Source organism: Anticarsia gemmatalis, chromosome 14 (assembly GCF_050436995.1).
Source record: "Anticarsia gemmatalis isolate Benzon Research Colony breed Stoneville strain chromosome 14, ilAntGemm2 primary, whole genome shotgun sequence".
NCBI classification, from domain to species: Eukaryota; Metazoa; Arthropoda; class Insecta; order Lepidoptera; family Erebidae; genus Anticarsia; species Anticarsia gemmatalis.
This window is the reverse complement of record NC_134758.1, coordinates 3423460-3437915: the sequence shown is the minus strand read 5'-3', so window position 1 is coordinate 3437915 and position 14456 is coordinate 3423460. Positions and strand designations below refer to the sequence as shown.

Below are 14456 nucleotides of genomic sequence, written 5' to 3'. Positions count from 1 at the left end.
ACATGGAATTTGACCAACGTCCCATACATACAGTGACGTCATTGTCCCCAAATTGCACTATAGTCGTAATGAACTATGTGTACATACCGGTTTCTCCCGTGGTTATAACGGCTGGTGCAGATGGAGGTCCTCGGCCGATGTTGTTGACTGCTATCACGTACATCTCGTACTCCGTATAAGGTGATAAGTTCGTCACTGAGTAGTACTGGGTAATCACTCCGGAGATTTCGCTGAATGCCTGGTTTTGGGTTATTAAAAGGTTATATTTAAATCGAGTGTTGGTAAATTATACAAGAAAGTATACGGAATAGAATGCTTGTAAATTCAAACGATATTTAAAAATAAAAGTTTTAGGAAATAAATGCAGTCTGCTGACTGTATTTATTTGCTTTTAGCAGAGAGCTTAGTAACTGAACAAATAAACTTGTATACAGCAAAATACAGCCTTTATCGATCTGGATCCCACTATTTTTATATCCTAAACCTATATATTATTATATCATTGTTAGGTTCATAAATAATGATACAGAAGAAGGGTTCAGTTATTTTGGTTCCTAAATATTTTCTACCAAGAATCTAATTTCTACACAATTTTATGCCTCGAAAGGTACCTATACTTTTTTTACTCCTTACCTGGTTAGCGTACTTAGGCTTGTACTGTATAACATAGTACTGTGGCTCTTCAGGTCCGTTGTAGGTCCACGTCAGTCGCACGGTGGTCGCTGTGATCTCGGATGGTCGCACTTCGGTCGGCGGGCCCGGCAGTGCTGGTGACGTATACAAAATTAAATAGTCTTATTTTTGTTAGGCTGTTTTGTTTGTGACCTTTGCCTATTCAGTGTTAAAAAATAAAATATGTAGTCAATGTATTGGACTGAGGGAGATCAGAATAAGGATAGAAATAGACTGGTTGGTTTGTGTGACCTGTGCCTATTCTTTCAAGGTTTAAAAATGAAGTCAATGTATTGGAGGGAGAGAAGTGAATTTAAGGATTTGAGTCTGAAATCTTTGTTTGAATTTTTAATAATGGTCTTATTATTTTTTTTATCGTTTTCTGTTTCCAAATCATAATGATATCATGATACGAATATAAAAAATCGGCTAGATGCGAGTGGGACCCGCGCTTAAAGGGTTCTGTACCAAAAACTAATAATAAGCGTGTTTATTGTATTTGGACCCCTATTAAACTTAAAAAAAAATGTATTTGCTGTTATAGCGGCAACGGAAATTTATATTATAAGCATAATTTGTGAAGATTTCAGCTTCTTAGCTATCACAGTTTATAAAATACAGCCTGCTCACAGACAGACGGAAAAACAGACAGCAGAGGCTTAGTAATAGGATTCCGTTTTTACCCTTTAGGTACGGGACCCTAAAAAGTGTTTTTGTATCATTTCAGCATGTTAAAGTAAATTCGATGAAATCATTAATATTCTAAGTCCTCACATGTAACCTTCTTGTGTTCAGTGCTAGTTTAAAGCCTCTTTCTAAGAAGGGGTCTCAAACGAACGATACAACAAATTTACAAACCATTTTAACCACTAATGAACGTTTCAGGAAAATTTAATTAGCGTCGCTGTGGATGTAATTGAATTTGCAATAGGAAATGTTTACGTTAGTTTCGATGCAGCGTAACAAAATATTTGAGGTTATGGTAAGGCTGACCGCACACTGCCTACTCACTCTTGAACAACTACTAGATTGCACATTGAAAACACAATTTTTAAACGAATTGTTGTTTGATTTTTACACATTTCTGTGCAATCTTTTCGATTACTTAAAGAAAGCGTTATGGCGCAGTGGTTAAGGTCGCCATATTGATTATTGATTCCCACACGGAATAATTATTTGTGTGACCCACAAATAATTGTCCCCGCGACTCAAGCAATTCTTAGTGCGGGAGTTATCTTTTTTCAAAAACAATTGAACAGTGTGGTAGTTTACTATTGGCTTAAACGACAATCCGTTACCGTAAGCCAGTTTACTCTTCGACTTTTACATAGTACTAAAGCGATAAAACATTATCTAAGCAACAGAATCGTAGTTCAAGCCCTTATCATTTCCAGCTATCCAATTTCGCGGTAAGCCCAACAAGCTTTTAGGACAGTTCGCCCCGACGAGCGATGTTTACATTTTTAATCATGTACATCAACGGCTTTTCAGTTCCGAACACTAAACGTATCAAACAACTTAATCCTACCGAAATTAAATTGAGAAAATGTTCGTTACAATAATTAATCATTAATCAGACTGACATTCGTTTGTCTCCCGAGGCCCGTACAACTTTCCAACCCTTTCAATTATGAATTATAACACTAATTCATAATGGATGTCTTCTCGCTTTGCCGCAATTTATCAAATTGATTTTCGTAAATCCCTCTTTCCACCTCGGCGAAGTTATTACCATAAATTTGCAACAGTTATCCCAAGAAATTATGAGTGTAATTTGATTCAGTCACTCATCTAGTGAAGTCGGTGGAGTCGGTAGAGTCGGTTGAGTCGCTTGAGTCGGAAGCGGGGCGAAATGGCTCGGATTAATTAGCGTGTACTAGGAACTGTGTGGGGTGACTCCAGTTCACATTTTGTAATAAATTATCGAAGAAATATAGAACTGGCTCAAAAAGATTCTAATAAATTGAAGCCAAAGGTTTGTGAATATTTCTGTGGAATATTTTTGCTTGTATAATTGGTGTGGTATTAAATTCATTGATATTTATTTAATCCGTTAAAAGTTTTTCTTCAAATAGCTTGACTGAGCCTTATCTAAACGACGCAGAGATGGGTGAAATATTTTTCGTATCGATTCATAAAACTTATGTATTTTAAACAAATTTCCTAACCGTAGTAAGTATTGTAGTGTATAAGTTAGTATTTGTTTTCATGAATCAAGATTTCAATTAAAAGATTTAACAATTATAAACTTAATATAAAGTTTACACTCATAACTAAAGGCACCCGATTTTTGTCGCGCGGCGAAAAGTTGCCTTTGTTAATCTTTATTTTCTTTATAATACGTCATATTTCACATAAAGTGTGTGTTTTAACATTATTTTCTGAAGGTTGTAGTAGATATTAAGTAACAAGTATAACTTACACTGCACTTTCACTTCGGCCACAGCTTCGATGACGCCGAGCGCGCTGGTCGCCTCACACGTGTAGTTGGCAGACTCCCTTATGTCTTCCAGCTTGAGGGTGTTCAGACCAAGTGGCGGGTTGTCTTCCGGCGTCAGCCATTTTGTTAGACCTGTGAGACAAGAATGATGGAAAACAGTCATAAGTGTACCTTGGGAAGTCTTCTTAAGAAATATAATTACGGTGTTATTCTTGCTTTGCGTAAGGACGCAACCTGTTTAGGACTTAAAGAAGAACAGCGAACTCACATGTAAATGTAATTATATTGCGGTTAATTATATTGTATATGTGTTTGTGCTATTATAAAACTCACCACGACACAAGAAATATTATTAGTTCACGGGTTTTTTAAAGCTATTTTAACTTGAAAAACATTATACGGTCTTAAAAAGGAAAATAACTAGACATTATTCATTATTACTACAGTTAAGAAACAGAACTTATTTGCTTTCTGACGTTTCGATTGAATTGCATCGTCCATGGTTACGGACTGACTGATGTAACTACTAAGCGTCGTCATTAAATTTATGGCGCGTATTTCTACGCCTACCCACACTTGATCTTGACTATTTTTAAATAGGCTTGTTAATCACCTATTTGGTTCGGCAATATTTATCAAACAACAAAACCATCTCGACTCATTTGTTCGCCATATGCCGATCGGGTTAATCTACACATATTCGGTTTTGAGTAGGGCGATTAATGCCGAACCGAATATGTGTATCCAAGCTATAGCCGAAACTGTCGGTATTTCAATACACAATATGAATTTAAAAGTTGTTTACCTTGTTTGTAGTAAGACCGTAGTTGCTACATTGTAGATTCGTTTAACGCAGTTGATACTAAGATTTATCGACTGTATGACTTCTAACAGTCCTCTTACCTTTCCTCCATTTGACAGTGGGCATGGGTGACCCGAAGGCGACACACTTGAGCGTGAGGTTCCCGCCCAGCATCACCTCAGACTTGGGCGGCGGCGGTATCGAGAACTGCGGGGCCACGCGTCGCACTATTGACAAACAAACATGTTAAAACGACTAGTCTTTATTTATACAGCAGAAGGTTTTGGAACAAGGGGATTTTCTAATACTCTGTACTCATATTTATAGTTTTAAAACCAGATTATTAACTATGTTGGTTTTTAATATCAACTATTCTTGGGCATAAATTCATTTCTGATATAAGTTTCGGTTTAGGCGGATATTATGTTTACAAAATGTTTCACTAGAAAAATCTTATTTCAATGTTTAAGTGTGGTTTATTCCAAATAATAATCCCTCAGTTTTTTTAAATCTTATTTTTTTACGTTTTTGTAAACATATTTAGAGCACGATAGGATAAAATGTTATAACTTAAGAATAACCCAGTCGTGTGCTCCTAAAATTGATGACATCGGATAATAAACCAAAATTCAACCAAACATAAAACAACTTCAGATAACTATAGTTCCCATATAAAATACTCCTCTTCTGTCAGTAAAATCTTTGAGTTGCGAGTGAAATAATCGTGGCACTTCAGATGTCCGATGTCGGGGCTCATTAACATTAACTATTATGGCTAGTTCATGGGGCGGGGACGAAGGTGTGGTTGTGAGTGCTTTGTGAAGGGTCCTCTATACGTCGTGATGGGAGCAGGTAGATGTGTCATGTTGTAATGTTAGTTTTTTATGTGGTAGGGTGTATTTGTCGTCGTATGTGTTTGGCCATTGGGTATTTGTAGATGAAAATTGTACGTTTTAAAGATTTTTTTCAAAAAAATGTGTTTATTCCGCGCTGTTATTTGGTACAATCATACAGGGAGTGATTTTTCCCGTATCAATAGTGCTTATTTTGTAATATTATGATATAACAATCAGAGCTTCGAATTTGACGATATGGTAAGAAAATTCGCTCCGTATAACAAAATATTAGGTACTATAGATATAGTTTAACTTTTTTAAAATTAAACTCAAGATTTCTATATTTGATAATTCCTTACACTCTGTATAAACCAGCCCTTACTACGTAATAGCGTACCCCCCGCTGACCCAAATAAGTAAAAAATATTATTTATTAAGTACTTAACCTTGTAAGACCTTCACGAAGGTCAGATGAGATTTATTAAGGAAATACGAAAGAATTAGTTTAGTTCAAAACAGAGGTTTATGTACGGTTTAAAACACGTATAGCAACTCCAAATCGAGTTGTTATGTACTCGTAACTATGCTTTTTCTTAAATAAATGATAATATTCGGAAAACCTAACCAGCCTGCTAGCGAGATGATTATATTAAGATTTTTTGTATGCAAGATTGAGCCTACGATTGAACATTAATTACTAATTATACAAATTATTATTTAAACTGACGAACACTAAATAGTATTAAAATTTTAAAAATTGCAATTCTACCTACATACTTTTACAAACAGTTTGTGGTTATACCCATATAAAAAAAAAAATACTATACAATCGTGTGTTAGTAAAAATGTACCTGTAGTTACAGTTAGTTGCCAGTACATTTTAACTAAATATATTTTATTTAACAAACAGCATGAAACATTTCAACTTAATCTTCTTACAGTTTATCAGCCTAGTGGCGAGTCGCTCGAGTACCGGCAATTTGTTCGATAGCAAATCCTATCTACACTTAACAAGACTAACCAGGAGTCAATCGGAACTGAAAAACGTTTTATTTAAAACTAAATACTAGGAACATTGTAAAAAATCTTTATAAAATAAAAATTGAGTATTTTTTACTTTATAATATCCGAGTATACATATTGAAGTGAAGTTCAACGAATAGTTTTTAGCTTGAGTTTGCAAAGAACGAATCGATTTCCTGCAATTGACTTAAATGAAATATAATAGTCTAAGATCCGACCGCGTGATTTCTACGTTCACATGTTTGATTAATAAAATATAATTCTTATCGATATTTATAACTAAACCAATGCAGATCCGCAAAGGTGGCCATCCAAATTTGGCCGCAATTAATTTTAATTAAAATGTAATTAATTATTTATTGTTAAACATTTACGTTCACTTGTTTTTGTTAAAAAATATATTTCATTAGAAAGAAATATACCTGAGATACCGAGAAAGTTCAAGGTGCCATCCCTCACTTGGCCGCAACCTAATGTCAGCCAGGTGTAAACAGGTATAATTTCGTTAAATATATACGTTCATAATGTATTATCATGTTATACATACCAAATTGAAGATTAATTCTTTCCCTACATGATGAGATATAGGTGCCTATGCAAAAATGCCCGCAAATAGTGACTGCCAACGATTAAAGATAAATAAAAGCGAGAGAAACTTAAGCTTGAACTAAATAATAAATAAATTTTAATACAGATTCAAATTAACGTCTTAGGCACTTGTCCCACCGCCGACGATGAACGAGTAACGAGTTGGCGTGCCGCGGTGAGCGAGTGCGTAGTTGTTTAATGACAGCTGGTGAGCAACCAGCGTCTCGGCGTGTGTTCTAATCATTGAAGAATTAGTACTAACTGGAAGGATCACTAACAATTATAACATTTTTAAGATACAAACTATCCTTAGTGTGCATCAAAAGTAATAAATAATGTGTAAAACTACTTTTGATTGTTTTTATACCAAAATTCTGTTTAAAGAAACAACAATTACCGAATTTAAATTCAGTAATAATCTTAATATTACCACCATAAGTTACAAACATTATACAGTGGCAACTGTTAGAGAGGGACAAAGGCCCTTAAAAGCAAGTCTCACTCGAGTCCGTTTTTCGAACAGACATTAAAACTAAACAAAAGTAAACTCTATTAACGAGCAGTAAAGTATGAATTTATTTGATATATTTTTCTTAGTGATTCTTCCAGTTATTTTTATTACTTCGTGGTCCTAATCGTTGGGCGAGTCCATTTTTGACAGCTTGTCGCTTAGCAACAAAACTAGTAAAGCGAGGGCTACTTCCCATTTGGTAAAGTTCCCATTTGGTAAACCTCAACGAATACCTTTCTTTTTTCTTTTTGATGGTCGAGATTTTGTCTTAAGACTTTCAAACTTTTAAACACTTCAACATTAATTTCACACCGACTGTACCGTACAAAAATAACAATACTAACATAGTTTACTTTTTTGTTTTTTTTTTTTTTTTTTTTTTTTTTTTTTTGTTAGCCTGTACTGTCCCACTGCTGGGCAAAGGCCTCCCCCATTTTCTTCACCTAACACCTATATCTCATCATGTAGGGAAAGAATTAATCTTCAATTTGGTATGTATAACATGATAATACATTATGAACGTATATATTTAACGAAATTATACCTGTTTACACCTGGCTGACATTAGGTTGCGGCCAAGTGAGGGATGGCACCTTGAACTTTCTCGGTATCTCAGGTATATTTCTTTCTAATGAAATATATTTTTTAACAAAAACAAGTGAACGTAATTGTTCAACAATAAATAATTAATTACATTTTAATTAATACTAACATAGTTTACTAAATAGGATTAAATGTATGAAGTAACGAAATGTTTACCAAACGCACCTTTTTAGTATGTATATTTTGAGGTTTACCAAATGGGAAGTTTACCAGATGGGAAGTCGCCAAAGCGAGTCGTCGCCGGCAGTGTTAACAGTCAGCGATCAACTATTTGTATATGCATCTCTTTTATTTACACGGAATGTTATATCTATTGTACGTTTCTTGAGCGAGAAAATGGTCGATAGTTAATCGTTTACTCGCTGTTGGTGGGACAAGTGCCTTACAGTTCAAAGTTATTGTTTGAGTTGGATATAATTAAAACAAAAATTAAAAACACTGGTTTGGATAGTAAATTTTATGACATTTTTTATGAAGACCGAAAATAAACGAAACTTAATGTTGTTAAAAATTGTAATAAAACAAAATTAATTTAAAAGATAAATTTTATATCTAAAATGACGTTTCACAGTTAAAAAATATTGTTTTAGTTAAATATAATTAAAAAATATTGAAAACACTAGTTTGGTAGATTAATTATTATGACATATTATTTTTAATGCTTAATTTTTGGAGTATTTTAAACTCCAAGCAAATACGCGCGCTACTAGTTGAGCACCTTATCTATGGACGCATGCGCAGTAAGTAGCATGAAAACGACAAGCAGCTGGCATGCTCTATCTTTATTCGACATGCGGTGTTTATCTTAAGTTTCTCTCGCTTTTATTTATCTTTAATCGTTGGCAGTCACTATTTGCGGGCATTTTTGCATAGGCACCTATATCTCATCATGTAGGGAAAGAATTAATCTTCAATTTGGTATGTATAACATGATAATACATTATGAACGTATATATTTAACGAAATTATACCTGTTTACACCTGGCTGACATTAGGTTGCGGCCAAGTGAGGGATGGCACCTTGAACTTTCTCGGTATCTCAGGTATATTTCTTTCTAATGAAATATATTTTTTAACAAAAACAAGTGAACGTAATTGTTCAACAATAAATAATTAATTACATTTTAATTAATAATAATTGCGGCCAAATTTGGATGGCCACCTTTGCGGATCTGCATTGGTTTAGTTATAAATATCGATAAAAAATATATTTTATTAATCAAACATGTGAACGTAGAAATCACGCGGTCGGATCTCGTACTATAAAGATTTTAAACATACTATACTTCGGAAGGAAAGAACAATGGCAAGTTTTTACCTAAGTGTTATATGAAGCGTCTACAAATGGGACACGTGCAAAAGTTAGTAATTAATTTAGTCCTTTTTTATGATGAAATTAACTTTTTCGGTAAAAGCCTAGCTTAAATTATTTACAAAATAAACTTTTACTTGAATACGTCCACATCCAGTAGACATAATCTTTTAGTCAGTATTACCACTTACAAAATGTTTTCAAATTATTATTTTGTTTTTAAATATCAAAAAACGATTATTAAGTGAACGTTAAAAACAAATCACATAGGTTTTGCTAAAAAAAAATAACAAATATAATTGATAGGTGTTTTAGTTACATATTTTATTATTAATGTTGTGGTTAATAGTCAGGTATTATTAGATGAAAGTGTAATGGCAGCAATAAAAAAAATTTTTTTTTCCTTCCGTTGTTTAGAGTGATGTTGATAATCAATTATTTTCACAATCGATTGATCGATTATGACAAATATATAATATGAAAAGAATAATCCATTTATAATAGCTTATTATTTTAAGCAATTTTATTAGCATATTTGATTTGTTTGCAATAATAATATGTACTTAAATATATAAAATAAAACCTCAAATAGCATTACAGTAATCACTGACGTTATCATTACAGCATCCACAAAAACTTCCTTAATCAAAAATATTTTTAATAGTAAGTCGCAATATAACAGTAGTTTTTTTGGTTTTTAATCTTAATAATATCGTTTAAAAAATAATTAATTCGATTATATTCTATAATCGATTATGACTTCAATTATTTCAATAATCGATTAATTGATGATTGATTATCAGCATCACTAGTTGTTTACTTTGTTGTGAACTTGTTAGTTAGCTTTGCTTGCTACTGGTGTTACGATTGCTTTCTTGGTTTATCTTCAGTTTTGACTTGCATTGCCCCCGGACTCAATTCTCTGCCCCTCACGACTACTTGTGCTTTCTCATGGACTATCGACGTTCTACGCTGTAAACGACCAATAACTTTTTGCTAACCGGACTTTGATTGTGCCTCACTATTTTGAAATTGATATTGTTGTGTGAAGATGGAAAGACGTAATAGGCTTACACGCATCTTGCATTGTCTTTGCTCTCACGTAATCTAAATCTGTTTTTTAGACATAAATAATGTAGAACAGCAATTTACATAAGTTTTTTCATGATATAACCTCAAAATATAAAATTGATCATATTTTTTTCTTGTGGCCCTCTCAAACCAAAAATCTTAATGATTCTGTTTAAGTTAAAGAAACTCTATAGTTTTAACATTTTTTCATTCATAGACGCTCCAAAACGATGTCAGGTAAAACTTTGTATGGAGACTTGCCATTGTTCTTTACGAGAAAGTTAACATTTTAATTTTTTGTAAGTCAATCGCGCAAAAACTGTTGAAAAGGTTTGGACAAAATTTGACATAGTTTACAACCGGAATTAACATCCAGCACTATTCTTAACTCTATTTTGTGTTCTTCGCAGACGAACTCATAAAATCTAGTAACATAAATGATAAGCTGTTTTAAAATAACTTAGCATATGTATAAGATGTGTATCAATATTAAAGCGACATGTTGCCGCTTTGCTACTAAGTAATATGGTTATTGACTTATTGAGAGCTCTCAGTTGCATACACTACTCACATGTCAACTAAGTACAGTATTTTATTTTTACGTCAGGTGAAGTGTTCATGTGAAGATTTTAATTTTGATATAAATACCAGCGTATTCGCTTGGTCTCAGTAAATAAAGGCATAGGATCGCATTAACTTCCGAAAATTGTATTTTTTACTCACGAAGAATTGATTCTCAGTGAGTAAAAAGTACAACTTTGGATTGATCCTGTAAAATTTTCATATCTTTGTACATAAAATTCCATTATTGTCACATTGCTGGGAAAGTGTTTCTCTCCAAAGAACGCTACTGGTTACAAACGCAACAATTTTTCATTTGTTTTACGCATGAATGGGTTTTGCCATACAAGTGAATCGTAGGTGAAAATGTAGACCGAAATGAGTTGAAATTTGACAAAACTGTAGCGTATTTTCCTTGAAAACACCGCATAGTAATTTTTTCAAAGTATCAGACGAGTAGAGCCGCTGTCACAAGCTAGAACATACAAAACCCGATCAAGAACTCCACGACATTTGTTTATCAATTCCATCATCATTAGACTAATGAAAATTCCCGTCAAAAGGCTTCATATTTGATGTGGAACGTCGATTCCGTGTAATTGAAGAGTATTTGTACGATATGGAGAATTTACTTGTTTTTCTCGAGTTCTAGGAACATTACTCGTGACGTCTTACGAGAAAGTGCGTGCACGGATGACTATTGTCGCTTAAGTACTTGTTCTTTTGACGAAATATTTTGATTGCCTATGTGTATACCATCGCAATATCTCGGATTCTTTTCCCGGGTCCAACAGCAGGTCGACATGTTTCGCCATTTTCGTTCGAGCCTATTGCCGTATACTGGGCACATAATCAAACTCGATTCCATATACATTAGAAAAGACAAGTAACATTTTGTCTGACCCGGAATCGAACCCGAGACCTTATGGTTTAATGACTGTGCCTCGGAGGTAGTGTATATTTCAACACGAGAATAACGATTACCTTCTTTATTTAACCCTATTATTTCTTGTCATTTTACCTATTTACTAACACATACATATAAAAATGTCTACACAACAAAACTGAAAACAAGACCAAGACAATATGTTTCGTAATTACAAAGCAAATATTACAAGACGCAACGTTGAAAGGTTCTCAAGCGAGATGTAGAACAAACACGTTCATTACCAGAGTGGAGGTATTTCTTAGCCTTCCCTCTTGCTTTAATTAACGGGAGACGGTCAGATGCCTGGCTATTCTTTTGTCAACGCACTTGCGGAGCAAGATGACTACTTCCTTAATTTTCCTTTTACTTTTTATTGTAACTTTCTTACTAAAATCTTGTACATTGAGCTGTTCGAAGGTAGACTAAAACTATTTATACGTAGTAAGTGTCAATTTTACTAATTCACACCTAACACGAGATTCTCTAGTCTCTAAAACTATCGACAGCCGGCTAGCTGTCGAGAAATTATGTCTGAAAATCTGATCAGCACCCCTAGCGGACGGTAACGGAACTATTTTTGAACCACATTTTAAATGTCAAACTCTCGATACTCAATGGTACCGACTACACAGAATCGCGCTATTGGCAATTTCACTAATAGAAGGCTCTTACTTTATACTTTACTGTGTGTACGGTTTCATAAATATTACTCTAGCTAACATAAAATTACATTATCTAGTCCAATGAAAACTAAACTACAGATAAAAAATAGACTATAACAATGTCTCCCGCTTATTCCCGTCACTTACACCACCCATTCTCATTCGTACTAGGAAAATTATTATTCTTTTATTCAAAACGCTTCCGGAACGCTTGGCTACTTTGTTTTCACGATTAATTAAAATTAGTTGGAGCGAGCCAGAGACTCGTTCCTTTGCTTTTTTAGGACTAGAACGGAATAACACTCGCGTTTGCACCGCTTCACGTCATTTCTATTTGTCTATGGTCTAAGTTGAGAGGTTACTTGGTTAGTTATTCGATTACAGCTGTTTTTGTGAAGAGAAAACGTATTTTTTCAAGATAGTTCGTACCTTTGGGTGTAGTTCTCAGTACTGTATACGCCAGTTATTTCTTGACAAAGCATAGTAATTTACAAGAGTTTGTGAATTTCAGTTAACTAATGTAGAATAGTTTGCATTTCTTTTCGTTCCTGCTTAGCAAAAACGGCGCGATATTCGGCAAAATTGTACCCATATCTAATGAAAAAATAACACTATTAAGCATCATTTTTAAGTTTTGTATCGGGTACTTAATTCAACAGATATGATCCTAGTACGAATCACGAACAACAATAAAAATCATTAGTGTGTTCACTGTTCATACAATTTCATACAACCAGAATCACAAAACAATGTCTTTTCATAACTTGCAAGTGCGGACATGTCTGTAACCCAACCTTATTAGTTTCCTGAATTACCCGGGATTGAAGGTGGGACCGTCCAGTATTGTGCGTTTCTTTATGGCTTTCATTTTGCCCTACAGGCGTTAGGCTGGTGAAGTTTATTGTTGCAATTGTACAGTGCCCTGTTATTTGGCAAGGAGAATTGTAATTAAAGAGTAAAAGTGTTTGAAATGTGGAAGTAAGACGCTGAATTTATTTTTCGTTGTATTAAAAGTAAGAGCAAGATGTATGGATGGAGAAAGATAAGTTTGTAAGGATCTTACTAAATTACCATTTGGTCTGTCTACTCCTATGGGAACAAGGGGTGATTATATATATATATGTATTATATAGCAACATATACGTGATTATACAGCAGCTTTAAGTTATAATGTAAAACAAATCTAGCTGTAGGGCTCTTGACAGCACTTAAAGTAGTCAGTTCGGCACCGAGGCTCCGGTATCGCAGTCCTCACGCATACATACAAGTTGTGAAGACAATTAAAAAAGAAACACTTATGTTTAAATAAAAATAAAATACATATTTAAGCCAGCAATCAAAATTGCAGCAAAAAAAGAAGCAAATGTCAGTTATTAAACGCGAAACATCGAACACAAAAACTCCGACGTAAAACCATCATTTGATTTTCCGCTTGAAAACCCCACTTTAAGCGCTTAAACCCATAGCCTTTCAGTGCACCATGGACTAAAAAAAACTACTATCGAACTTTCAAAACATAGCTTAAATAAAAAGAATTTATAAACTGTACTAGAATGGATATGTGAGCAAATAAAACGTCCGGGATAAAACGGAACGGAATAGAAATGAAAAATAAAAATCTCATTGAGTGACAGGGAGGCAGGTGGCCGCAAAAACAAGGAGACTGCGTGAAAAGGAGCGTAAAATTTCATGTACAGATAGCAAAATTAGTAACGGATTTGTTTGAAATTAAAAGTTCAAACGATTTTATCAAGAAGACAATCTTTATTCCGAAGTATGTCACAATTAGATACTAGACTTAGACTACAATTTAAATTATAGGTAAGTTTTTAGATGTAACAATCACATAACTTTTTAAAAATATTTACTTTCAAACCCCAGTGACCGATTTGTCATAATAAATTAGCATTTTTATAAGCTTATCTTTAAATAAACTATGCAGTTACAAATACACTCACATGTCAGATACAAATAGAGCCATGATACACCTACTCAATACTTGTGTTAAGCCAAATCTGGAAACTTTAATCTAAAGATTAAATCCTGTATTTATTTGTATGCTATCTGTACCACGTGACATTGACAGAGGTCCAGCCAGTGTGGGTCCAATAATGTTAAAAAAGCCCACTTTTTTGCCAAAGAGCCCCCGCACACCGACGTTTTCGTACCAAAGTTATTTCTGTCCAATCGGATTAATATGTTCTGAATTATTTAATTGTGTAAGTGACTTTATATTTTGAGATCAAACATTTGTGAGATGAGATAAAACAATGATTTCTATTTTATATTGTGCTTCATTGTGTTGGTGAAGTTTATGGAGAATTTTACCATACTTTTGGCAATGGTTAGATAACCCGGTTAGAGGTTAGGTTCAAGATTAGTTGTTTTTTCATGCTGTATACCTGTGATAGTCTATATTCACGTGCCGGTGCAAGATATTTGAACGC

The 14456-nt window shown here is 33.9% G+C and overlaps 1 protein-coding gene across 7 annotated transcripts in view; it reads right to left on the bottom strand.

Annotated features, from left to right (window-relative positions):
- Lar (tyrosine-protein phosphatase Lar) overlaps positions 1-14456 on the bottom strand; it is a 430735-nt gene that overhangs the window by 20645 nt on the left and 395634 nt on the right. For all 7 annotated transcript variants that reach the window (XM_076122426.1, XM_076122430.1, XM_076122427.1 and 4 more), the window contains 4 exons: positions 4016-4141; positions 3095-3244; positions 634-767; positions 88-238 (listed from right to left, as the gene is read on the bottom strand). In XM_076122426.1, the coding sequence (XP_075978541.1) occupies positions 88-238; positions 634-767; positions 3095-3244; positions 4016-4141 (561 nt within the window). The remainder of the gene's footprint in view (positions 1-87; positions 239-633; positions 768-3094; positions 3245-4015; positions 4142-14456) is intronic.